Source organism: Globicephala melas, chromosome 17 (assembly GCF_963455315.2).
Source record: "Globicephala melas chromosome 17, mGloMel1.2, whole genome shotgun sequence".
In the NCBI taxonomy this organism is placed as follows: domain Eukaryota; kingdom Metazoa; phylum Chordata; class Mammalia; order Artiodactyla; family Delphinidae; genus Globicephala; species Globicephala melas.
In genome coordinates, this window is record NC_083330.1 from 7689991 (window position 1) to 7716722 (window position 26732).

The window sequence follows — 26732 nt, forward strand, 5'->3', positions numbered from 1 at the left end:
TAAGAAACTTCCTTAATAGTTCCCTCTGAAATTATCTTCACTTCCCGTTTCACTTCACAAATGCTCATTCCTTTTTGGACGTGTGGGCCGGTTATTTAAGCAGGGCTGAAGCCAGATCTATCTATCTATCTATTTTTGGCTGTGTTGGGTCTTCGTTGCTGCGCGCGGGCTTTCTCTAGTTGCGGCGAGCGGGGGGCTACTCTTCGTTGTGGTGCGCGGGCTTCTCATTGCAGTGGCTTCTCTTGTTGCGGAGCACGGGGTCTAGGCATGCGGGCTTCAGTAGTTGAGGCTCGCAGGGGGCTCAGTAGTTGTGGCTCGCAGGCTCTAGAGCACAGGCTCAGTAGTTGTGGTGCACAGGCTTAGTTGCTCCGCGGCATGTGGGATCTTCCCAGACCAGGGCTCGAACCCGTGTCCCCGGCATCGGCAGACGGATTCTTAACCACTGCGCCACCAGGGAAGCCCTGAAGCCAGATCTTAGCAGTAGAGAATATCCAACTGTAGAGTCTTAGAGTTAGAAGGCTTTACAGATCAGCTCATCCACTTCTTCATCTTTCAGACAGGAAGTTGAGGCATCCTGAGAAGAGTGTCTTCACACTTGATTGTTAAAGCCCCCCAGAGAAAATCCCCAAAGCCAGACATAATAGCGAATGCTCTAGTCCATCCTCCTGTTCTTCCTTCAGCTGACTTACATCACAAGAGCTGCCAGGGGCTTCCCTGGTGGCGCAGGGGTTGAGAGTCCGCCTGCCGATGCAGGGGACATGGGTTCGTGCCCCGGTCTGGGAAGATCCCACATGCCGCGGAGTGGCTGGGCCCGTGGGCCATGGCTGCTGAGCCTGCGCGTCCGGAACCTGTGCTCCGCAACAGGAGAGGCCACAACAGTGAGAGGCCTGCGTACCGCAAAAAAAAAAAAAAGAGCTGCCAGCACACAGAGGAACGTGCCCAGGTGAGTGCCCGGCTGACGCTGGCGTGCTGGGTGTGGGTGCAGACCCACTGCAGCCGCGAGAGACCTCGACTGCCGTCAGGCGCCCTGGGCCAAGGCCGCTCCGTGGCTGGCCTCATTCCTGTTGGCTGGGTCCTTCCTGGTTGGAGGTAAATCCTTTCTGCATGTTGCTTCCTGTTTGTCAGCTCTTCCTGGGGTCGGGATGGTAACAGATAGAAACAGTTGTGAGATTGTCCCCAAGATAATTTCTGTTTCTAGTTCTGATTTGCTGTAATAGAAGCAAAAGAGAAAACCTTTGGGGTTCCTGAATTAGAGAAGTGTTTAATGTTGGACTGGATGTTAGATGATTATTAAATTTTGCAACTGGAGAGTTGATCATCCTAATACTTTTGAATAACAATGTTAAACCGCCATTGAAAACCTCCGCTCCTTTGTTTGCTGATGTCCATACGTAAATATGGCTCAAACACACCATCTCATTGTGAATAAATACATTCTTATTCATCCCCCTAAATTACATTTTAAAAGGGAATATCAAAATACAAATATTTGGGCTTCCCTGGTGGCGCAGTGGTTGAGAGTCCGCCTGCCGATGCAGGGGACGCGGGTTCGTGCCCGGTCCGGGAGGATCCCACATGCCGCGGAGCGGCTGGGACCCTGAGCCGTGGCCACTAAGCCTGCGCGTCAGGAGCCTGTGCTCCGCAATGGGAGAGGCCACACCAGTGAGAGGCCCGCGTACCGCAAAAAACAAAACCAAAAACAAACAAAAAATACAAATATTTATTATTTTAGGCATAAGTGATATTTTGTCAGAAGTCATCTGAAGTTACACATTTTCAAAAAAAGTGATGAATTTTAAATATAAATAAGTTAAAATAGAAACAGATTACTCAAAATATACATCATTACATAACAGCGTCTTCAAATTGTTCAAATAGTTTCAGATAGACACAGGTATCTGAGGACCACGAAGAAGGCTACTTGAATGGAGGGTGACATTAGGCGCGGGGTAAGTCACGCAGCGGTTTAAACTGAAACAGCTTAGTTCAGAGGGCACTGCTGTTTTATCACCATATTTAAAAATCTGTTCCTCCTCTACTCCCTCAGACTGAGCTCAGGGATATAATGGATCCCATTATAGGTAAAAGGTCTGTGACTCAGCCATCGAGCTACTCAAACTCTTGGCTGTTTTAATTGCCACCATTAAAGCTTTAGTACTTTTATCTCATAAAAATAGATATCATTGATGTAAAATGTGTGCCTGTCGAAGATACATGGGTACTTCTGCCCTGATGGTTAGCTAATCATCCTTTCGTGTTTGAAGTTAGGTTTTAGGCAGACGGGAACTTGACATAGATCACAAATTTGTTCGGATTTAGTCACTTAATTAAGAAGAGAATTCATGGAGTAAGAAGGATAATATCCAGCTAGAATATCATATGAAAAGAAACTTGTTTTGGTTTGTATTTTAACTACATTTAATTGATGGAAGGACGGTGGCTTTTTACCAAGCTCGTTCTTGAACCCCAGAGAATAATGATGTTTCTCTGATTCTAATGCTGCAACTTCAGCAATTCAAGGGAAATATACTAGTCACTCTTTGGTGCCTGTTAGGCACATCTGTGTAAACTTAAATGTGGTAATTGGCGGTGTTTCTCTGCCTATCTTCTGCAAAGGGGAAAATATCAAGGTGGGAAGGAAACTCCAAGAACACAGTGGGAGCTGAATGTTAAAATGTGAAAAGCAACTTTGTTCTGGGCTTTCCCTCCAGTATGTGCCCCAGTCATGGTCATTCATTATTCATATCACCGTGCACAAACAAGATAAAATGTCTCTGGAAGAGATCTGAAATGAGTGCATCGCAAGGAAGTTTCACCTCCTCACCGCTCTGTACACACTTATTCCTCCGTAGTACAAATAATAGCAAATAATTGGTGGGGCAGTTCATTAAGTTTTCTCTTCTGCAGTTGTAATTGTGGAATTGTATTCGGTTGAGAGAAAAAAAATCTGACTGTTAAAGGGTCTCAAATCTGAACCAGTTCTAAAACTAAAACCTACCCACACAAAGCATTTGTGAGCTGATATACATAACCAGGCTTCTATTCTTGCCCAGCTGTGTAGATTCAATTATAATAATTTTCTCAGTTGCATAACATTGCTGTTTGTTTATTACTGCATTATTAGTCAGTGAATGAACCTCCCTCTTTTTGACCCCTCAGCAGTGTTTATAAAATACTTAATTGCTTTGGTATCTTCTGTTTCATGTGTAATTCCAGCTGGAAGGAGTCATGGGGACACAATCCCCTTTAAGTGTTAAACTGACTGTTTCTAAGGTGCAATAAATTTTCTGTTAAAATACATTATCAGGGACCTTTGATGTCGCTTGTAGCGCAGTTTCTTTTCCTTTTCTTCTTTGTCCCTTCCTTCCTTCCTTCCTCCCTTCCTTCCTTTCTTTCTTTTTTACTGGAAGGAAGTGATTTTCTTTTAAAATCTTCTGCCTGCGATGGTTTCAATGCTAGTTAACTGTCTCACAGTGTCAGGCTCCAGCCTGCCTGTAACAGCTACACCCTTTATGTCATCCGGGTTCTTCCTGTCGGAGAGGGTCCCACCTCTGTCCAGCTGTTGCCTTGCACCCAGCTCTCAGTGTCATCACGTCTTCCTCCTCTTTGAAGACACTGCGGCAGGAATGGGTGAGCCGTGTGACAGCTGAGATGTGGGCTCTGCAGACAGGTGGCCTGGGTTGAGTCCTGACTCTTACAACCAGCTTTTTGTGACTTTGGACAAATGCGTAACCTCTTTGTGAGCCTGGAACAGTGCCTGGCACAGAAGGGCTCAGTGTGACCCTCAGCAGAGCAGCATCGCAAAGGGATAAGGAAGTCCTGCTGTGCTGTCCGTCCTCCTGCGGACAGAGACATGTCTAGCATGGAAGGGGGATCCTGGGTGGAAAAAAAAGACCGGAAAAAATGCCTTTTTGAGTGGCAGCGGATTTTAAGGTATGCACTGTTTATTGCTGCATAACGAATTGCAGCAGATTTCGTGGCTTGAAACAACATTGTCTTCTTATCCCTCACATCCGGGAGTCAGGATCTGAGCGCAGCTTAGCTGGCCCCTCCGCTTGGGGTCTCTCCAGGCTACAGTCAGGTGTCAGGACTGCGTTCACATCTGGAGCCCTGGCTGGGCAGCGATCAGCTTCCAGGTCCACTGAGGTTGTGGGCAGAATTCATCCCGGGCGGCTGTGAGACTTGGGGACTCAGCTTGCGCTGCCTGTTGCCTGGGGCTGCCCTTGACCCCTGGAGGCTGCCCTTGGCTCCTGACCATGGGGGCTGCCTCCTAGCAGGCAACAGGGAGTGTCTGGCCCTCAAGGGGGGCCCACACCCTCTTCACAAGCCCCCTGATTAAGTCAGGCCCACCGACGGTAATCTCCCCTTTGAGTAACTCAGAACGAACTGACTTGGGCCCCTTAACCACACCTGCGAGACCCTCTCAGCTTTGCCATGTTCTGCTGGCTTGCAGCACAGGTGCCTCCACAGCCAGGATGCGGAGGTCATGGGGTCACCTTAGAATTCGGCCTCCTACAAGATGTGAATGAGTTTTTTTTATAGGACCAAAGTAGTCCATCATTAAGCATTTATTGCCAACTAGATTTGCTATACTCCAAGGCTCTGAATCCTGGAGAACTTGCCGAGTGTAAATTAGCTTTATCACCAAGCTCTTTATAAATGGATTTTTTTTTCCCCTGAAAGATTGTTCTATTCCCATTTCTACACAAACCCTTGGGATTGTTCAATGTTAGGTAAAAAGGCACATTTTCCTTTCAGTCTGTTGAGGTTTGACTTTTTAAATTCATAGGAATAGCATCGTAAGTTACCTTTATTTTTATTTATTTTTAATATCTTTATTGGCGTATAATTGCTTTACAATGGTGTGTTAGTTTCTGCTTTATAGTAAGTTACCTTTAACGTTGACCTTTTTTAGGCCAGTGCAAACTTGGAATAAATTGCTTCTCCAGAGCCAAACTCCATACAGTTCACCTTTCTGACTTGAGGATCAAACTTACAATTTAGGTACATCAGTGATAGCTAAAAACAATGGAAGTGTACGGTTTAAAAAAAAAAAGATTGAATTGAAATGATTTTTAGTACGTAAATTTGGTCTTTGTCCTTAGTGCCTTGAATAGGATTTATTTATGTTAAAACACGTCGACCAGCCCAGAAGCCCTGCTGTCTTGTGTTTTTGCCGAGTTTTATCCCTGGTAAGCTGGGTGGCTTCACCTCTGGGTATCTGCTGCTAAAGTCCAGCCTCCAGACACTCCTTTGAGGACAGTATGGACCTTAGAGAGAACTTGAAATAAGGAAGAGAAACGCCCGCGAACTGGGATTGGTTCTCTAGACCCTCATTCCCTGCTCTTTGGGGAGTGGAGCCTATTAAGGGTAGGGCACCATATGCACCGTGGTGAAGGAAGAAAAAATGAGGGACGGGAGAGACAATACCGTTGACTCTGCTGAGGACCCTGAGCACATACGTTTATCTTTTCTGTTTTTACTTCTAGCAGGCAGTGTCTGGTAAAAGACAACACTTGATGATTTACCGCCTTTAGGAACCAAGACATTCAGAGCAAGAGGGTGAAAGTATGACTGTCTCGGATTCCCCTAGCGGGCTCAGAGTTTTGGTTTGCTTATTGTAAGTCAGAGGCACCATGATGCCACAGCTGCAGGCCCTGTTTCTTCTTGGGGGGCTGCTGTTGGAGGAGAATGGGTGGGTGGCCCTGCTGCCTGCAGGGCCTGCTCCCCTGTGTGCGGTCCAGGAGGCCTAGGAACTTACTCATCGTTCCAGCGAGTGGCTTTGAATTGTGTCGAGTTTGTGCTGGTTTTTGTTTCTCCCCTGCCCAGTGGAGTGATGCTCCTCTCGGCCCCTCGGCGTTTCCCTTCCTTCTATTAAAAGTACTGTGGGATGGGAGATTCTCAAGGTCAGGGGCTTGGTCTGATGACTCGCATACACTTTCTGGAAAACTAACACATGTTAAAACGACATTCAACTCTTGTCCAAACAATTAAGCTACTTTTCCCAGGCCCTTGTGGAGAGACATCAAAAAGACAAAAACGGAAAACAAATTTCAGAACTTTAACATCACTTCAATTCTGTGCCCTTGGGGTGTGTGTGTGTGTGTGTGTGTGTGTGTGTGTGTGTGTGTGGCAGACAAACGTTATTTCACTGCATGGTTTTTAAGTGCAAGCCTGTTACTTGGCCTGGTGCTTTTTCTGAGAAGTAGAATTGACCTGTTACCCAACTGGAATGGTGGCCACAGAGCCGCACCCTTGGGCCAGCACCTCCTGAGCCTGGTGGCACAGACACAGTGGGCGGCGGCGAGAGTGAGGGGCGGCGGCCAGACGCCCTCTTCTCCTCCACTGAGGGGGAGTCCACGCCACTTAGAGCTTCTCAGACACTTAGGAAGGAGGTTTGCATTGCTGGAGCCTCACCGCTGGGCTGTTCTGGTCCAGCTGACCATAGAAACACCTCAGCATGGTGTGTCACACGTTACAGAGGCCATGGGACCCTTCCTGTGGCGTAGTTCCACCCTGAAGACTGGAAGGCGGTCAGTATTCAATATGTGATGGGAAGCCATTTAACATTAAATTTAACGTGACCAGTTGGTTCAGTATTCTCATTATTTTGGACTCCAGTGATTCAAAATGCATTTATAACGTAGATGCCGTCACAGTGGCTCACGTTAATTTGTAGCTGTTGAAGATGCTGTGCATATGGCAGATCTGTTCTAAGGACAGAATGTAAGCAGAAAACCAAAGGTTCAAAAATGCCTTCAGATGATTTTTAGACGAGATACTTCACAGTAATTAAAAATTTTTTTTTAATTCTAAAATTTAATGATTCTTCTGAGGGACCCACTAAGATAAGTTATTATATTTCAAAGTTCATTTTATTTAACTTAGTAATTATCTTCACTGCATATATATTATAATGGAAACTGTACAAGTCAGAAGATTATATGATTATCCTAATATTCCTGTTTTATTCCTACATCTGAGCATAATTGAGTGAGCTGTTTCAGTGCCTTTATATAAAATTGTATTTATTCGTAGAGTCATATACTATGTTTTGAACCATTTGATAACCACTGCTTTGAGACCGGCGTGTGCCGTCTCTCTCGTTCTCTCTCACACTCTCATATCCCTGCCACGGAGGTGACGGATTAACTGTATCAGTGTAATCCAGAGTGTATTTTTTTTTTTTTTTTTTTTTGCGGTACACGGGCCTCTCCCGTTGTGGAGCACAGGCTCCGGACGCGCAGGCTCAGCGGCCATGGCTCACGGGCCCAGCCGCTCCACGGCACGTGGGATCTTCCCGGACCTGGGCACGAACCCGCGTCCCCTGCATCGGCAGCCGGACTCTCAGCCACTGCGCCACCAGGGAAGCCCCAGAGTGTATTTTGAAGAGCATTTTTATTCAGGATATTCTTGGAGAAAGAATGTCTTTTTCCTGTATGGCACACTGTGTCCTGTTCCCCCTCAGAGCGTAGTAAGGGCTTGGAGAGCTTTACAGTAAAGAAAAATGCTTAACTTTGTTTAACCCAGAATTCTCAACACTCCCGTGACCCGAGTCTTCTTTTCTTGGAACGCGTCTTAAAATCCTAAACTTAGAAAATGTTGTTCTATACTTTCTGCCTTCTCAAGTCATATGACCAACAGGCGTGATGTTGTTCATCTTTGTGTCTGTGTCCGTAAAAGTATTCACTCAATATTTTTTTCCCTAGAAATTGTCTTTAAAAACGAGCTGAATAAAACTAACTGATAGATGAAAGGCTTGAACTTGAGGGCCTGTCTCTGATACCAAATTTAGTCAAGCAGAAAATATTCTAATCCTTGATTCTTTTCTTAAGATTATTTCTGTACGTATTATTTTGTATCAAAGAATCAAAGTTAAAAGTTATTTCAGTTGACCATTCAAACTAATATCTGTTCTTCTTGATCTCCTCCCCACAAAGAAGGTTTTAAAAGCCGCTTGTGATGCATTTTTGTGCCTTCTGTCACCCCATCCTGGACATGGTCTGTTGCTTGGGCTGGTCCCTTGGGGAAGGAGCCCCTGGCCAGCATGTGTCTCCCCTTCAGTCCCAGCCTGGCTGCCTTTTTCCCAAGAACCCTCCTTGGCATCAGCCTGGGTTAGGCGCTCTGTTCTCCCCCGGCAGGTACCAGGGCTGCTTGGTTTACTGTTACGTCCTCAGCTGTCTGTTGGATGAATAAATGAATTGGGCACCGAGTATTACCGAGCGCTCTTCTTTTTATCAGTGTCACTGACAAGAAAAGGATGTGAAAATCTCAGTGGGACTTGCTGAACATTGGCCGAATGATCTTTTGAACCTGGTTCACTCCTTTGGCTCGAGATTGAGCTTCAGGGCTCATATTGGAATTCCTTTTGAGAAGAGTGCGGAGGGACTGAGAACCTGTGGGATACTGGAAGAGTAAATAGAAGTGAAGAAGGCCGGTAGTAGGAATGTGTCTCCAAAGCGATTTAAAAAAAAAAAAAAACCCAAAAACTGAATTGTACTTTTCAGTCTTAAATGACTACTTAATATTTGTATTTTTACAAGCCACTTAAATCCTAGTGTAGCGTTTTAAGATTGTACTCGTTGTCACGTGGGTCGTAGTTGGCCTGCCGCGTCTCCCCCAGAACCTGCGTTTCTCTGAGCTCGCAAGTGCCTGTCTCCCTTCGGCCTGATTTGTGGGGCGGGGCGGGCGTGTCTCCTGGAAGGGCCATGTTACTCTCCTCCAGTTGGTAGTATCTTCTCCTTATTATAAAGTAGTGTTTTGATTTTAGACGTGTTCGTGTCACCCAGTAAGTAGAATGTTTGCCCAGAGACGTCCTATGTTACAGAATGGTGCGGCTTTGCAGAGATTGTCCATACTGGAGACATTGCACACTGTTTGCTCATTCATGGTGCTTGACGCTGAAAGCACGTTGAGGCTTCAAGACTATAATTAAGACAAAATATGGTTAAATAAGATAGCCTTTAAAGTCAGAAAATGCTGGGTAATGTTGGAGGGAAAACACAGTGGAGATGGATGAAAAGTGTCTTCTCACACATTGTATTTATGTTGTTCTGACGAAGGCTCCTGAGCGTTTTGGGTCATGTTTGCTTAAAGGTAACGGAGGGGTTGGCCTCGCCTCCCCGGCCCCTCTCCTTTGGTTAAATCTACATCCTGTCTACTCTGCTGTTTTATGTGAGGGAACTTGTTTATGTGTTTGTCTAATTTATATGTTACGAAAAGTGAAGTTAAGGCTAAAAACGACTATCTTTAGTTTATGGTAATTTTTTGGACAACACGCACCTTGGATCGTTTTAACTTATTGTTCAACTGTCCGTCATTCTGTTTCAGTTTCAGAAGTCCACGTGTAGTCCTTGTATATTCCATAATGCTCCAAAAGGCATATGGAATTATGATAGCAAATATGTCAAGCAGGAAGTTCTAAAGGGTGTATTTCAAAATACCTTTGGTATCTAACATTCTCTGCTTTTGCCCTAGTAAATGAGAGGTTTGAGGAATGCCCTATATGGTGATATCAGATGTTAATGGCATTGATTACCTGTCAGGCAGTGGGAATTGATGGGAAAATGTCCGCTGTAAAATTAAATAGCATTAGAGAAGACTGTACCATGCGCGGGGCGTTGGGAGGGGAACGGCGGGCCTGGGAGACTTTGTCAGGGTATTACTGTGAGCTCCAGGTTTTTTCCCCACATGATTAAGGCAGGCCATCTGTTCTTTGTTAAATGTTTACAAAAACAGCTTTTCTCTAAAAGATTTAAGGAGATGTGGGCCTGGTAAACACTATAATATTTCCGAGCACCTTTCCACCCTATTTCAAACAGTACCAAAACATAATTCTGCCGCGTATCAAACAGGACTACTATCTTTTTTGTATTTGGTCTTTACATTTTTTTCCTTCTTATGGAAGATTAAATTTTTAAGGGATACTAATTTATGGCTTCATGTATTACTGAAAGGGGCATCCAGAATGATTTGTGTGCTCACGTGCAGATAAATTTTCAGTCGTCGGGTATCAAGTGTTACACGCTTTTTCTGATTCACAAATGTGGACCAGGTATCTCTCATCAGAGGCTGGCATTTGGTTACCGGAGTTAATGCCATGCAGATTAAAGAAAGGTACACATGCAGGAAAATGGTACAGATGAACTGGTTTGCAGGGCAGAAGTAGAGACACAGATGTAGAGAACAAACGTATGGACACCAAGGGGGGAAAATGGCGGGTGGTGGTGGTGGTGGCGGTGGGATGAATTGGGAGATTGGGATTGACATGTATACACTGATGTATAAAAAATAGATAACTACTGAGAACCTGCTGTATAAAAAAATAAAATAAAATTCAAAAATTAAAACAAAAGAAGGAAAGGTACACATACCTGGAATTAATTCCCCGTTCTAAGCTGTAAGCATTGTTTACTGGTAGACTTTCCTCTTTCCTTCCCTTTCCAGGAAAATGTTTTTTCTTCCATCTCCTGAGAAATAGCTTGTCCCAAATAAATTTGACCTCTGTGTCTCTTATGAAAAGAATTGGCTTTTTCCTTACATTAGGAAATAATATGTAACAATTAATTCTGCTTCAGTAACCTAGGTATAGTAAAACCGCTAAATCGGATCCCATTATTTCTCAGCGAGTATAATTTGGAGAGCTCCTTGGTTGATGTTTGTTAAGCGTGTTTGTGAGGGAAAAACTGGGGGCAGGTGAGTGGCTTTTTTCAGGATCTGGTCGGTTGTGTTACCCCTGGATGGACACTGCATCCATGTGTTCATTCTCACTCCTCTGCCCTGGCTTCTCTCCCCTCCTGTCTGTCCTTACTCTCCTTCAGCATCTTTCTCTCTCAGCTCTGACCAAGAAAGGACAATGTGTATTTTAAGATTTTCTCATACCGTAGGATTTTGGAAGAGACTTTGGAAATCATCTAAACCAAACGCTTCATTCTGCAGATGAAGAAGAAGTGAAATGATTTCCCCCAGATTACAAAGCTCATGGCAGGGCCCGGGCTAGAATTTTCTCTCTCAGCTCACGGTTCTGGGCTCATTCCCTCACACTGGTGCAGATGGAGAACTGAATGTAGGTTTCTTCAGTAACCATAGTAGGTTTTATTGGGAACAGGAAAACCAGTTTCTTTTCTGGCAGTGATTTCTTTTTTTAAACGTTTCTTTGGGTCACTGAGCACTTTGGAAATAAAGTGAAGCCTGCGGCACCTTTCCTAGGAGGACGCCCGTGTGTGAGGTTTTAGGAGCCGGACAGAGTCAGAAGAGCACTGGATTTAGGAAACCTAGATTCAGATGTCACCTCTGTCCCCCATGCTGTGGCCTTGAGTAGCCACGTGGTCTTCTCAAATTTTACTTCTTTTCTGAAAAATGGGGGTAAATTATCACATTTTGGTGTGAGGTTCGGGTGCACAAACTCCTGCAAGCACCTTGCTTAGTGTATAACATGAAGTAGATTCTCAGTGGATGTGAGTTGTACCGGAATCTGATTTGTATCCCTTTGTGGGTGGTGAGTAGCAACTCCTGGGCGCCTCAGCAGACCTGGGCCTGGGCTTTCCTGTGGCTCCTCTTTTGGGGGTCACGTGTGAGGGGCCCAGTTCTCAGTTCTGTCACTTGCATCCGTAACTCCTTGGGTGCGTTCTTCATCTTAGCAAGTCTGTGTCTCCATGGAGCTCTCCGGGCTGGCGTGGGGATCGGATGGGGTCCGGGCGTAAAGTGCTTACTGAGCACATGCCCAGCACATGGTGAGGCTGTTGCGTACACGCTCGTGGCTGTTGCTGTTTATATTACAGTTACTATTTCGTGTCTGGAGAAGCATATGAAAAAGGCAGATACAACATTTTCAAGTATTGCGTTGAAATGTAAAGGCTCATTAGATGTCATAGTTTACAGTGGAGACAGATGGTCCCCTACCCCTGCCCTGATTTGTATCATGACCACTCAGCGTCCCATCCCAGGTGTTGGTATTCTCCACCATATTTAAGACCATTTCTGGATATGGTCTTAGTGGATGCTGAAAATCTCCTGCAAGGCATGTCAAATTGACTATGTGGGGCGCTCTCGCTCGCTCTCTCTCGCTCTCTCGCTCTCGCTCGCTCTCGCTCGCTCTCGCTCTCTCGCTCTCCCTCGCTCTCGCTCGCTCTCGCTCGCTCTCTCGCTCGCTCTCGCTCGCTCTCTCGCTCGCTCTCTCGCTCGCTCTCTCTCGCTCGCTCTCTCTCGCTCTCGCTCTCTCTCGCTCTCGCTCTCAGTGAGATTTGGAAATGTAAAGCTTTAATAACTTAAGAAAAACATTGTCTGCATCTTCTATCAGTATGAGAAATCTAACCAACCCAGAGTCGTTAAGCTTGTATATGTGCTTTTAATTTGACATTTGAATGTCATTTAAATCAGAAATGACCTGTACTGTGTAAGATTTATGTGTTTACACTCGGATTTCAAACTTTCATGGTATCTGATTCTTACAACGCCCAGTACACTTGTTCTTTTTAAAAGTGACTTGATTATGTATCTTTAATTGGAGCTCCCGTTCCTGCATGGGGAAAATTCCACTTGAATTCCATCTGTGTGTCTTAGCTTTTGCTGCTCTTTCTGTTCTTCACCATTTCCTACATGGGTGCTGAGAACATGGAAAGTGTCTTCAGCTGAATGAGAAATTTTCTTCCACCTGAACAGAAGTTTTTACTGTATTACTAAATTGCCCTCTTTATTTATTTAAAAGCTTTCCTGTTGAAGAAACCTATTTTTTTTCTGGATGAGAGAAAATGATAGGTTTACACAAATGGGTAGTTGGTTAAGTTTGCTACCTTGAGTGTAAGTTTCAGAAGCATCAGCCACCTAACTTTCAGTTCCTTTCTTCACTACGAAGAACGATAAACTAACTTCAATTCCTATTTGTGTCTCTTAGCATTCTCCATCGGAGCCCTTTCTAGAGAAACCAGTGCCGGATATGACTCAGGTTAGTGGACCGAACGCTCAGCTAGTGAACAGTGATGATTACCTGCTGTCCGTAGAACAGCAGCCGCAGCAGAAGAAGAAGAAAAAGAAAAACAACCACATTGTTGCAGAGGATCCCAGTAAAAGTTTCGGTAAAGATGACTTCCCTGGTGGGGTTGATAACCAAGAACTAAACAGGAACTCACTGGATGGGTCCCAAGAAGAGAAAAAGAAAAAGAAAAGGCCGAAGGCAAAAAAAGATCCCAAGGAACCGAAAGAACCCAAGGAGAAGAAAGAGCCCAAGGAACCCAAGACCCCGAAAGCCCCTAAGATTCCCAAAGAGCCAAAGGAAAAGAAAGCAAAAACTGCCACGCCAAAACCCAAATCCAGCAAAAAGTCAAGGTAGGCCATGGGCAGAAACCACCACCACCAAACACAGTAGAGACACGAGCACAGCAGTCACAGCCTGTGGAACGGGGGTGGGGACACGGGGTGGGCGCGGGACGCTCTGACACGTGTCCTCATGGCTGAGCTGCTTTTTCTCGTACCCGAACTGAAAAGTTGAGGTGTGTATGTGTTCTGAGATTTAGGACTCAGTTATTATGAACTGTTGATTTGGTTGGTAGATTCTTTAGAAACGTTACTGGATAAAAACTGTTTATTATTTTAAAATCACTTTCTTGTAGTTTTGTGAAAGCCTGTCATTTAACAAACAGAACCAAGTTACCAGCAGAATCATTTGTGAGCTTAGACCACCAGCCTCATTTTCAGCGACAGTGCCAAACTGGGTAAGAAGGATTATAGAAGGCAAGGCGAGTCACTGCATTTCGCTAGGCTTTTCAGTCCTGCTTCCCAGAAGTTGAAACGGGAGAATGCATTCTCTCCACTTGGCAGGCGGAGGAAGCCTTCCAGGGGCAGCGTTGGAATCCTAGTGGGCAACGTGGGAGAAATCAAATAGCAGTTACCCATTAGATATGCACTGGAGAGTAGCATGAGTTTTAGGTCCTAGGAAATAGCCACCTCCACATCGTGCTTCCCCTCTGGTACTTCCCCACCAGCTCTCTGACCCCCCAGGAGGCATATTTATTCAGTAAGAAAAGCTGAGAGGAGAAGACATTGAAGACTAATTTTTTTCATTTGTACCGAACATTTCTTACAACTGTTCTGAACCAGTTCCAAACATCTGAATCTGTTTTTCAGAATGTGGCTCATGTTAGAAAATATAGTTTCCAGATGGAAGTATGGTCAGACTTGGTTACTCTGAACCTGTTTGCGGACGCAGGAGAAAACACGCTCCACCGCTTCCCGCCACGAGCGAATGCCCGCTTGTGCAGGGCGCGTGGCGTTCCACCCCGAGACTGACATGCTCCACGTGGGCTTTGCGAGCTCGCCGGCCTGGCAGCCCTGGGCTTGTGAGCTTGCTTGTGTGTCAGGAGCAGGTACACAAAGAAGGGTGGTTTCTGTAACTAGAAAGATGCCGCAAAGTGAGAGAACAAACTTGGATTTTCAGCTTCCTGCTAAAAATATCTAAACAACCCAATACATTATTCTGTAGTGTTCTGCAAGTTTGAATCATAGACATTAACAAAACTTTTGTCACCAGTACTTTTTATGGTACCCAGATAACTGAATTACAGTTGGCCCTCCACAAAGGCCTTGAGCATCTGCAGATTTGGGTATCCGCCGGGGTCCTAGAACCGATTCCTTGCAGGTACTGAGGGACCACCGTATATTCAGTAACTCAGTCTTATAGGTAACTTAATATTTGCATTCACTTATAGTGTCCTTTGATGCCTCAGTATGTGGTCTCTTAATTGAAAGCCATTATGTTTTTTATTTTTATTTATTTATTTATTTATTTTTTTGCGGTATGTGGGCCTCTCACTGTTGTGGCCTCTCCCGTTGCGGAGCACAGGCTCCGGACGCGCAGGCTCAGCGGCCATGGCTCACGGGCCCAGCCGCTCCACGGCATGTGGGATCTTCCCGGACCGGGGCACGAACCCGCGTCCCCTGCATCGGCAGGCGGACTCTCAACCACTGCGCCACCAGGGAAGCCCATTATGTTTTTCTCCCTATGAACACTCCTCTAACCTCAGAATTTATTATAAATTCTCTTTTCATTTACTTAAGCAATACTTTATTAAGGACTTACTGTTTGTAGGTACTGTGTTAAGTCTTAGGGATGTGAGGCCAGAGGACAGTTAGACTTTCAGTCTGATTTATGAGGGGGTTTTAAAAAATACATAGTTGCTTAAGTCTGAGTATTGCGCTTTTAGTAGGAGGAAGCACGTGCTTTATTTCTCCTAAGGAGAAAGAAATCAAAGCAAAATCTTAAAAGAATGTATTTTTTTTAAAACAAACTTACAATGTAAGAGTGTGTGTTCTAAAGAAGGTTTCTGGAACTCAGAACATACATCACCAAAACTAACTGTAGCCTCAAAATACATCTGTCTTAAGTTTTTATCTTAAGTTTTTGAATTTATTACCAAATGGTAAAAATTGATATAAAAAACCCCACTGTATCTTGGATACTTGTTGTAAATTTCCAAATATATTCTTTCAAGCTCTCAGTCTACCTCAGACTGACCCTATCTTTATTTTTTTCTTTTCTTTTTTTATAAATTTATTTACTTTTTAATTTTTGGCTGCGTTGGGTCTTCGTTGCTGCGCATGGGCTTTTCTCTAGTTGCGGCGAGCGGGGGCTACTCTTCGTTGTGGTGTGCCGGCCTCTCATTGCGGTGGCTTCTCTTGCTGCAGAGCACGGGCTCTAGGCGCGCGGGCTTCACTGGTTGTGGCACGCGGGCTTCAGTAGTTGTGGCTTATGGGCTCTGGAGCACAGGCTCAGTAGTTGTGGCGCACGGGCTCAGTTGCTCCGCGGCATGTGGGATCTTCCTGGACCAGGGCTTGAACCCGTGTCCCCTGCGTCGGCAGGCGGACTCGCAACCACTGCGCCACCAAGGAAGCCCGTCTATTACTTTTTTTCTCTTTATTTTTGCTTTTGACTAGTAGTTTCAGTTGATGGCTGCTGTAGGTGACAGTCATTTTTCCCCAAGTGGTATGAAAGTAATTGAGGGGAACCCTTCTTTAGAGCTTGGAGAAGTGCAAATGGGAAGGGGGTGCGTCCAGGAGGGCCACTGAGAGCATTTGCAGCACCTCTGCTGGCCCTGGCGACTTGCCCTTGGAGGGCCACTTGCTGATTTAGGATGAAGTGGGGTGAGGACGATGCCTGAGAGGTTTTCCTGTCGTTAATGTTCAGATGGGGGTGGCTGTCCAAGAATATGGTAACTGAATAGAGATTGTCATTGAATTAACCAGCCAACCCATTATTGTGTTGAGCTACAGTGTTTCAGGTGGTCAGGGGAATGGAGTATCTCAAGTTGTGGTCTCGTTGTTCCTCTAAGTCTGGAAGGAAAAAGCATCCCTGAAGCAAGGATAAGTAGATTGCACACAGCTACATGTAAATTCTGAATAGCATAGCAGAATAATTATGTAAATTGAATATGCAGTCATGAAGGTAATAGGAGGTTTGGGTTATGTCAGTGCTGGGGCTGAATTGCCGGAGCAGGTTGCTTTAGGCGCTGGAATGCTGCAGTGGCAATTCTGTTTTGCAAAACGTTATGTGATACCAGTGATTTCCATCCTTGAATAAGTTGACTTGATGAATTTGTTTATACAGAAAATAATTCTCCTACAGAGGGCTGAAGCAGAGGGGATAAACAGAAATGGAAGGAAACATTTACTGTAGAACTACTCACATCTTTCTTGTTTGGCCCTCTATGCCTTATCACTGGTGAGATTCTCCTAACAAACGTGCTGCCCTTTGAGCGGCTGGTGACGGCAGTGACCCGCTGGGGGTCTGCATGATGTCCACACAGGAGAGAGCTGGTTTTGCGTCATTCACATACTGTCATAAATGACATGAGAAAGGTGGCCGTCATTGGTGGGGCTGAGTTTCTTTGTGTGCCTTCACCGTGTCCTTCTCACTACCTGTCATCCCTGCAAGCCACTGAGGCTTGAATTTGTGGCCATTCCCAGCACACTGGCCCTTTTGGCAACCAAGATATAATTGGGTCTGTCTTGCCTCTGCAGGAGAACCTAAAAGAATCTGCCCAGAAGCTGTTATATAGAATGGTAGTGAAACAGAAAAAGGTGTCAGCATTTCAGAAAGAGACATTTATTTATTTGTTTGTTTGTTTGTTTGTTTTTGGCTGCCTTGGGTCTTGGTTGCTGCGCGTGGGCTTTCTCTAGTTGTGGCGAGCAGGGGCTACTCTTCGTTGCGGTGCTCAGGCTTCTCATTGTGTTGGCTTCTCTTGTTGCGGAGCACGGGCTCTAGGCTCACGGGCTTCAGTAGTTGCGGTGCGTGGGCTCAGTAGTTGTGGCTCGTGGGCTTCCGTAGTTGTGGCACGCGGGCTCTAGAGTGCAGACTCAGTAGTTGTGGCATGCGGGCTCAGTAGTTGTGGCTCGCGGGCTCTAGAGCGCAGGCTCAGTAGTTGTGGCGCACGGGTTTAGCTGCTCCGCGGCCATGTGGGATCTTCCTGGACCAGGGCTCGAACCCGTGTCCCTTGCGTTGGCAGGCAGATTCTTAACCACTGCACCACCAGGGAAGTCCCCAAAAAGAGACATTTAAAATCTTGGTGGAAAAAATGGACCACATGCCTCTTTTCTAATTAGGACCATATCTTTCTTCCCCTCTTCCCATTTTACATTAAATATATATTTTTCTACCTGTCTAGTGCTTTCCCCAGGTGTCTTTATAGCTTTTAAATATTGACGGTTAATATTGAAAATAAAGGCTAAGACAGTTGTGGCCTGGAGAGGATGCCATTTTGCATATGGAAGGATTCACGGAGCTGAAGTATGAGGACTCGTGGTCTTCTCTTCAATGCGTTTTCTGTTGTGTATGCTTGGGCCTTGTGAAATGAGAGAGAATTTGGAGGAAGTGCTTCCTTTGAATGACTCTTGGAGGATTTAGTGGTCCATTTAGCTATATAAAGATTCTTTGAATGTACATAGAGAAGGGAACTTAGCCAAAGGTTGTGACTTGACTACTGAAGCTTCATTTAAATGAAGCCGTGGAGATTTGCTTCTAATGCAGTTTCTAGGAACTCATCTGGTCCTTGCCCCCCCCTCTCCACCCCCAGTATTAAAGTTAATAGGAAGCTAAAATGCTACTTCTCAATTAAGAGTGAAGATATATATTTTTTAAACTGTGAAACACCACTCTTACTTCAAAAGACATATAAAGTACCCCAAACACGTTAAGTGTATTCTTTGCATACCACGCTGTCCTTAATATTTATGTTGCTACTTTCTTCTGAGGAACTTAGTTAACTTTTCAGATATTGTTTTCTCAATCATGATCTAAAAGAGTAGCAGCATTTACCTGAGAAATATTTTTATTCAGCCAGCAAGCCCAATAGTGGTGTCTTTTAAGTAACTAATACATATTTTCTAATGTGCTCTTATATATGTAAAATTTCTTGGACACAAAAGCAAACCGTTAAACTTGTTTTGCTAATGAGTACAGAAAACCTAGATAGTCAGGTATCTCCCCATCAGGTAATAAAGTAAACGAAACCAGCAGCTTTTCTTCTTCTATTTTCTTGTTCTTTCTTTTATTCACGTGCCGTGACTTAGCTTTGACCCAAGACATTGGATAGTTGAACAGACCGAATTAGGTATTTTGGATACTGTACCAGCAGAAGAGAGTGTAGGTTTCTTTGGCATGTGGTTACAAAGGACTTTTGAGCCCTTTAGGTGTTGGCGAGGAACAAGGAAGACGTGTCCGTGAGCATCAGGCGTCTGCCCACCGGCCTGCCCTGTCCGCTCCTGGTCACTACGTCCAAGCTCCGGGCCAGGGGTGCAACCAGGTGCCCCCTTCCCCTTCCTAAGATTGCCTTCTCTTTGACAAAGGCGCCGGGCCGTGAGGTCTTCTTAATCCCCGTGGGGATTCCTTTCCTTCGAGAAAGGAAGGATAACCATCTCAGAGACTTCCTTGTACATGTAAAAGGCCAGTGACAGGCCACCTTGTGACCCTTCCTCTATCTGATTTGTCTTAAATCAGGATGAGCAGTGAGGGAGCTGTCAGCCGCCTTCAGTTCAGACCCTTCCGTCTCTGATAGCCCGTGATTCCCTTTACGCTCCCTGGCGGGGACGGATGCCCAACGTCACTGACCCTGAACAGCAAGTTCTGCTGACTCATGCTCTGTGCCGGATGCAGGAACGGGCCACAGTGGGCCTGGTGGGAATTTGTTCCTGCCCGTCCAGGGAGCTGCAGTGGACTTCAGAGCGGTGGCCTGCTGGCCTTGTGGTTGTGTGGGAGAGGTGAGGTAGGTCCCACTGCACCCGTCGGAGGAGAGGTGAGAGGTGAGGAGGCCCTGGGCAGCAGGAGGATGTTAAAGGGGCATTTTTCTGGAGACACCTTCCTTTGAAGTCTTCTTAAGTGGAATTTTAGGGTGTCGCACGTGTTGCCGTAGGAGATGTGTTGGGGGTGTCAGAGTCGGAAGATAAAGAGCAGAAGGCGTCACAGGCTGATTTTTTAAATTATCGTTAAAAATGTCTGTGAATATGAATGTGCTTTTGAAAAGTATGAAGTTCTGTGCGGATGCAAAACTTGTCACGTGGTACATAAAGATCTTTTTGCTAGTTGTCTTCTGCCCAGACAGAGCTCCCTGTGGGGTGTTGGATGCAAAGCCACTGTGAGAGCATCAGTCACGGGAGAGGCCGGCCTTTGCTTCACCCACCTTTCCGTGGAAGTCCGTGTGACTGAGCTCTAAAATGTTAAACAGGGCGCTGGAGCGTTCGAATTAAGAAAAAAGACACTGTGGGACTTCCCTGGCGGTCCAGCGGTTAAGACTCCGCGCTTCCACTGCAGGGGGCGCGGGTTCGATCCCTAGTCGGGGAACTAAGATCCCACAAGCCGAGTGCTGTGGCGAAAGAAAGAAAAAAGACACTGTTCTTTCTTTCTCTCTTAATTTTAGAAAGGCAGCACCCTTGAACTTCCATTAGATTACTAATTTTATGTGTAGCCCGATTCCTGTAGGAATGATGTAACTTCATGCTGCTTCTGTTGCGGTAGGTGGTGAGGTTTTCTCCTCGTAGGCCTTGCCATTTGCTCTGCCTAATTCTCCACCTACATACCTCATACCTCACCTGATTAAACCGAGGGTGGGCTGCACGTCTCACCGGTTGTCATAGCCACCTTGGCGGATCAGAGAGGATACTTATGAATCCAGGAAGTGGGCTTCTGGCTGCTAACGCTGTCCTCACTCTCCCCGTCCTGGGTCGTGGGAACGCTGGGCGTGAGTAAGGCTGGCGTCTTAGGACTTGGCACAGACAGCCAAGTATTGGCCCTTGGAAGAATATCCCATAGTAAAAGGGCACTGAAAGGCATGCTTTCTGCGCAGGTCGTGTGATGTCTGATTTGCCCGATCCTTTCTGCCGTGTTGCAGTGCCAGGTGGTGCTGCAGAGCTGGGGGGCTAAATGTTGATGTTTGTTGAGCTTCTGGGATCGGATAACACATCAGCTCACCAGACTTTGCTTCCATCTTACTTCTGGTGGGTCTTCATTCAGTCCATAAAACTCAATAACCTTTAGATTTTCAATGATAATTCGTGACTTTGTGATTTTTTTTTCCCCCCATCTACAGTATATTCAACATTAAAAATGCGTTTAGCTCTTTCAGGAGAACTTTCTACTGTACTTTCTCTTTCATTTTTTAAAAATATTCTTCTTTATAAAATGGTCAACTGGAGCTTTCCTCAGGACAGGGTTCTGATGTTATTGGAAGGCCACCCAGGGATGAGCTGGAGTAACAGAGGCGTTCACCAGGGAAGGTTTCCAAGGCCTGGAGGGTCCCCCAAAACGCCAGGCCAGTGCTGGACGCATAGTACGTCTCCACGAGGAGGTGAGACCTTCAGGCCGGTCTCAGGACGGAGACAGGGGCTCTGGAGCCGGGCAGGTTCTGGCCCAGTCCTGGGACGACTGCTTCCTGGGCCGAGTGTGTAACCTCTTTGTCCCTGTTTCCTTATCCTTGCACAGTTTGATTGTAAGATGTGAAGGCGAGGCCTGTTGAGTTTGAAATACACATTTTAAATGAAAGCAAGCTGGGTTTCTGTATCTTTCCTAACTTTGCTATTCCCTTCCTAGAAATTTAGCACAATTAATGTACTTCAGGAGTACTTGATCGTGTAAGAGCTACCTAAGGTAACAATTGAAATTATTTGTCTTCGAGGCAGAGAACTTAAAAACTCGATTGATAATTTGTCTTTGCAGCTTGTTGTTCAGAAGTAAAATAGAGCCCCCTCCCCTAACCCCCTCTCTCCTCCACTTCTCAGCTCTCCTTTCTCTTTCTCAAGCAGAAGCGTAGGGTGAAGAATTTGCGGGTGGCAGTTAGGAGTCGGGGGCCGGCTCAGCACCCGAGGGCTGACTGCCTGGGCGGACGGGGGCTCCTGTCCCCCGATCCTGCCCAGATGCTCTCTGCCTTGCGTGGCCTTGTAGGGAGTCTCAGGCATTCGGACCGTCTGCTGACCGCTGCTGGGCCCTTGGCCTAGGGAGCTCCAAGGGCCTTCGTGTGAAGGTGGTGTTGACTTCTGCGTTTCTTGTCTGTCGTGCAGAATTTGTCTTGACTCTTATTTCATTAGTTTATTCTGTCACCTGCATTTTATCACATCCCAGTTTAGCTGTTAAATAAAACTTTGGTCTTAGGACTTGTAACATTTTTATTTTATTTTGTTGGGTTATTTTACTCCATGATGTATCACATTTTATATTGCCTTCATTGATCCTTTTAAACTTTTAGTCCTTGATCTTGTCGCTTTTTTAGTTTGCCTCTTTATCTTTTAATTTTCTTTTTCCTTGTTTAAAAACTTAGAGGAAAATCTGAAGTTGAGAGGCCAGACGCTTTTCTCCTACCAGCCTTGAGACCTCGACCCTAGCGGCTCATGTATTTTATCATACGTGATCTTTCTGAATCACGACAAGCCATACACTTCCTGTGCCAGAGGCATCCCTCACTTCTCATCCATGACATTCAGTTTTTTATTAAAAGGCCTTTATGTATGTAAAGTATAAGGATATGTTTCAATACTCTCTGCTCTTCTGAAAGATGGTCGTGTGACACGTCGGCTTGATTTCCTGAAAACGGACCTGTTTGATCTTCACGCGCCTCCAGGTTGATTTTCCCCGGTGTGAGGGGGCCCGTCACTGACGTGTGCTGTCTCGAGGGTCTGTGTGGTGGAGAATCCTCGCTGCCCCCGCTCCGCCCAACCCCGCCACTGTCCACACAGCTTCACCCGCTGACTCCACTCCTCTCGTTATGTTTGGCTCCACGATACGGTTCCTTTTCAAACCGTCTTTCCTTCGAGGACTTAGACCCTTAGGCTGGTGCTTACCCATGTTTCCCTGCGCTCTGTAATAAATCAGGGCAGCTAGCTGGCTTTCCAGGAAGTTCTAGCCCTTTGCATAAAGTCGTGTTTAAAAAACCTGTACTCGTTTCTCACCGAAAAGACTTCATTATTTACATGCTCTATCTTAGCTTGGATTTATGTGTCCAGCCCCACTTCAGGTACTGTCACTGGGCCCATCGTTGTGGACTCTTAGAGCCATACACTGAATATGTCCTTCCAGAGGGATGACTCCCTCCATGTGGATTCCTCCTCTCTGAACCCAGCAGTTGTTTCTTGGAGTTTTCATCAGGGTGGTGTAGGTTTTGATCACTTGGGGTTGGGGGAGGCAACCACAGAACTTTAGAGCTCGGTCTGGCAGGGTGACCTAAGTGTCACTTAGCCATGGACCCTGCGGATATCCCGCTGCCCGCCACTGGGACCTCCCTCTCATGGTGAAATGTGACATGTAAGTAAAGCTGGTGGAGGGATGGTGGCCCTACGGTGGCCAGCAGCATCCCCAGAAAGATATAACCCTTTCCAAGAGTACAACGGCCTGCCTAGCTTCACGAGGGGGTGGCCCTGCATCTTGGCCTCACCAGTAATGGTGGGCGATAAGGGTCAAGAAATGAAAGAACTCTGTGAGTCCGGAGGGGAGGTATACAGATGTACGGGGTTTGAAAACTTGCTAGGTTTCACTCTACTTTGGTAGTAGTTTAGCCCCATTTTACTGAGCTTCGTCAAGATAGAATCTGCGTGGGGTTTTCATAAATGAGTTAAGGAGAAGAGCGCTGTAGCTGCACGTGGTCAGGGCTGTGTGTGTGTTTGTTGATTTCACGGTTACTTGTACTGTTTAATTGGTCAGCTGAAGCTTATAAGTAGCCCACCTGACCAGGTACAAGGAACACAGATAAATAAGACACATTTCCTTCTTGAGCTAACAGGATAGTTGGAGAAAGACATATACACACACACAGCTGGCGCTTTGGTTCTACTGCATTGCAGTAATGTTACCACCCAGTACTGTGTGTTTTAAACATCCCTTGTGTGGGGGTACATCACGTGGCATGCAGAGAGTGTGAGATCTTACTAATCCAGACTTTGGTGGCCAGAAAATGGTTCTCTGACTGAGTGGTGTCCAGCTGAGCCTTGCAGATGAGTGCGCGAGGGGCAGTGGAGGGAGGAGAGATGCGCGTACGCTTCTGGGAGCGGTCCTGTATATCTGCAGGGTGGAGGGTGGAGAGTTTGGGGTGTGGGAAAAGTAGAAAAATAAAGTTCATGTTGCCGATGATTAAAAACCGCGCACCGAGAATCTCAGACGTCAGTACACGTGGGGCTGCGGCTTTGGGCGGAATGATTCGGTCGGGTCTGTGTGTGAGCGGGGACGCTCTGCTGGTGCCTGGAGCTGGGTTCGCAGGGCATGTTCGGGCGTCAGGACTGAGCCACAGAGCTCGGGGACGCGGCGGGCAGGGCCGGCCCAGGGGGCGCGTGGAGGCAGCCGGGGCTTCTCCGGGCCACGGCCAGTCGGGGCTGGACCCCGCACAGCTGGCTCTTCTGGCCGTCCTGGCTGGCGGGGCGTCGGGCCGGGGCCAGCCCTGCAGCTGTTGGCGGCGCCCTGAGGTTCTGGATTCGCGCCAGGCAGCCCGTGGCCTCGTCCCGGACCTCGTAGTGTCGGGTTGAGGGGTGGTCCTTGTGAATAAGTACCGCTTCCTTCTCCCCAACCGGAAGAGCTGCCCTCTTCGTGCGTTCAGGCTTCCCAGATTCTAGCTGGGGAGAGGAATGTGTACGGCCGTGTTTTGGCTCAGACATTGCGAAAGACCAGCCTTGAACCTTACAGATTTGGGTCGCGGCTGTGGCCGTGGGATACGTGTCCTCTCGCCAGCAGTCTGATGGCGGGTGGCCCTGCCCCTGGCTGGTGACGGGGACGAGGCAGGGAGGCCGTTGTCACGGTCGGAGTGGGACATGATACGCGTCTGAACTAAAGCAGAGGCCAGGAGTATAGAGGCGAGTGGCCTCTGGGCGGGTGTTGAGACTGTTGATAAAGGCTGTTCCTTCTCTTCACGTGGCCTAGGTGATGTGGTCACGACGCAGAGGGTCCCGTCCCTAAGTCTCCGCAGTTGATTCCGCCCGTGGGTCTGAGCCGCAGTCAGAGAACAGCTCCCGGTCGAGTGTGCCAGGTGCTTGGAAAGGTCGAATCTTGGAGCAAAATGTAATTACTCACCTCATTTTATGGATGAGAAAACTGAGACTCAGGGAAAAGAAATGACGTATCCAGAGTCACAGACAGACAGGTTATAAATGACAGAGTTGGAACTTGAACTGAGGGCTGTCTGAAATCAGTGCTCCTCGTTGGCTTAAAAAAAAAAAAATTCTGTCTTTAGCTCTTTTGGGGCAAAGCAGTTTTAATATAACAGTTGAAAATCCAAATGAGCTTATTGCAAAATAGTGGCAAAGGCAATCTGATGTAAATAACTTCATCTTGTCTGTGATTGTAATGTCTTGGGGTGAACATTGAAGACTTTGTAGCTTTTTTGACCGCTTGGTATGTTTTTGATTTGTACGTTGATGTCACGAGAAGATGTTAGCAAGGAAATGCTTAGATGTCTCGGGGCAGCATGAATAGCTCAAGGTCCACTGAGTTTAGAAATCCTCCAGTCATCAGAACTGGGGTGGTTGCTTCCCTTGGCTACAGGCATTTTGTCCGGGCATTTGGAGAGGTCCTGTCTGACTTTGCATGTTCTTGGAGGTTCCACAGAGTGCATCCTTGGGACAGACGGAACATCATTAGCACCTCTCTCCTCCAGCAGATTGACGTCTCCTCAGACCTGGGCTCTGGCGGGCTCCGAGGCAGTAAGCCTTTTTCTCCCGTAGGACAGTTTACCCCTGGTGCAGGAACCCCACTAAATCAAATTGCGTCCTTCACTGTGGCGTGGAGAGGGCACTGGGGAAGGACCTGCTGCCAGCTTTCTTTACCTGGCAGTGGTTCAGCTCCATGACAGGCCTACCTCTGATTTAAACAAATTTGAGAAATATGTAAAGTTTTGGAAGCAGTTTTGCACTGATTTGATAAAAGAAACCACAAAACACTGCAGCGCAGGTGTTGAGAATGTTTGAAAGCTGATTGAGGGAAGCAGATGGCTTTAGTCAGTGGCATCCAGCCAAAAGAGCAGGTGCTGGTCATGTGACCGCTGGTTACCAGGGTAATCTGATTGCTCTTGGCGTGCAGATGAAAGGAAAGGGGCCCAGCGTTCAGCTGTAGTATTGTATAATTTGTGGCAGTTAGAGCGGAAATAAATGCTGGAAATGGAGCCTCATAGTAGGGGAGACTTCTGTCCATGTGTAGCGTAAACACTAGGACAGTTGGATGAAGAACTGTTGTATGGATTTTTTTTTTTTAATTTAAAAAATATTATGCTTTCCGTGGATCTTTTGGGGGCTTGAAGTTTTTAGGACACTCCTTTTATTTATTTATTTATTTTTTTGTAAATTAAAAAGAACTCTTTAAACCTAACTGCTGCTTTGCTGTAATCTGAATTGTCGTAAGTTTTTTCCTTATGTGGCCGTTTACTAGGCTCAGATATTAACAGAACAAAATAAAAACAAGCTCTGAGTATTTGAAAATGACTAGTTTATCAAATATTGTATTTATTCATTACAAAAATGCCTTTTAGGTTGTAATTATACTAAGTACTTTTGAAACATTTTACATGACATGCTTTACTTAAATAAAAGCATATTGGTATCTTGGCCTCTTTTCCTTTTGTAGTTGTTGGGATTGAAAAAAAATACTGTTTAGTGCATTCTGACAGCATACTTTTCTAGGAATTTATAAACTTTTCAAAGCTTTTCGAAATGTATCTTTTCAAAATTTATTAGAATTTTAGGCTTTCTTGAAATAGTAAAAATAATTATTACTGAGGTTGGATTATTTGAAATGTTGGATAGTAAATGGTAATAATCAATATTAGAAAACCCTTGGGGCTGGGTTTTGGAAATTGGTATGGAAGGCAGCACCAAGTGTGCATTCTAAAAGGGTGGCAAATAAAGGTTCTAAAGGTGATAGTAAACTTAAATTAAAAAAATCTTTTCTTACAGTTCATTCTTGTCTTTTGACTTATGTAACATTCAAATCCTATTAACATTTGATGGAAATATACTATGGAACGCGCACTTGAATTGCTGGGGTCACTTTGCTATATTTCTGTATTTTGGAGACCCAGCTTTTGAAAAAAAGGCCATCGTGACTACCTCAAAAAAAAATAAGTCTAGCACCAAAATAAAGCTGATTTTTACTTAAGGATACAGCGTTAAATAAATTTATGTAGAAGAGGAATTGCTATATATCTTGTTATGTTTTAAAAGGTTATAAATTGGATAAAAATGTATCTGAATGTTATAAAAGAGGACACCTAGTAGTACTAGTCAAG

At 45.8% G+C, this 26732-nt stretch overlaps 1 protein-coding gene across 7 annotated transcripts in view; it reads left to right on the forward strand.

Moving 5' to 3' along the window:
- The window catches only part of CHD7 (chromodomain helicase DNA binding protein 7), a 179228-nt gene that overhangs the window by 84826 nt on the left and 67670 nt on the right, over positions 1–26732 (forward strand). For all 7 annotated transcript variants that reach the window (XM_030859681.2, XM_030859684.3, XM_060287189.2 and 4 more), the window contains exon 3: positions 12893–13323. In XM_030859681.2, the coding sequence (XP_030715541.2) occupies positions 12893–13323 (431 nt within the window). The remainder of the gene's footprint in view (positions 1–12892; positions 13324–26732) is intronic.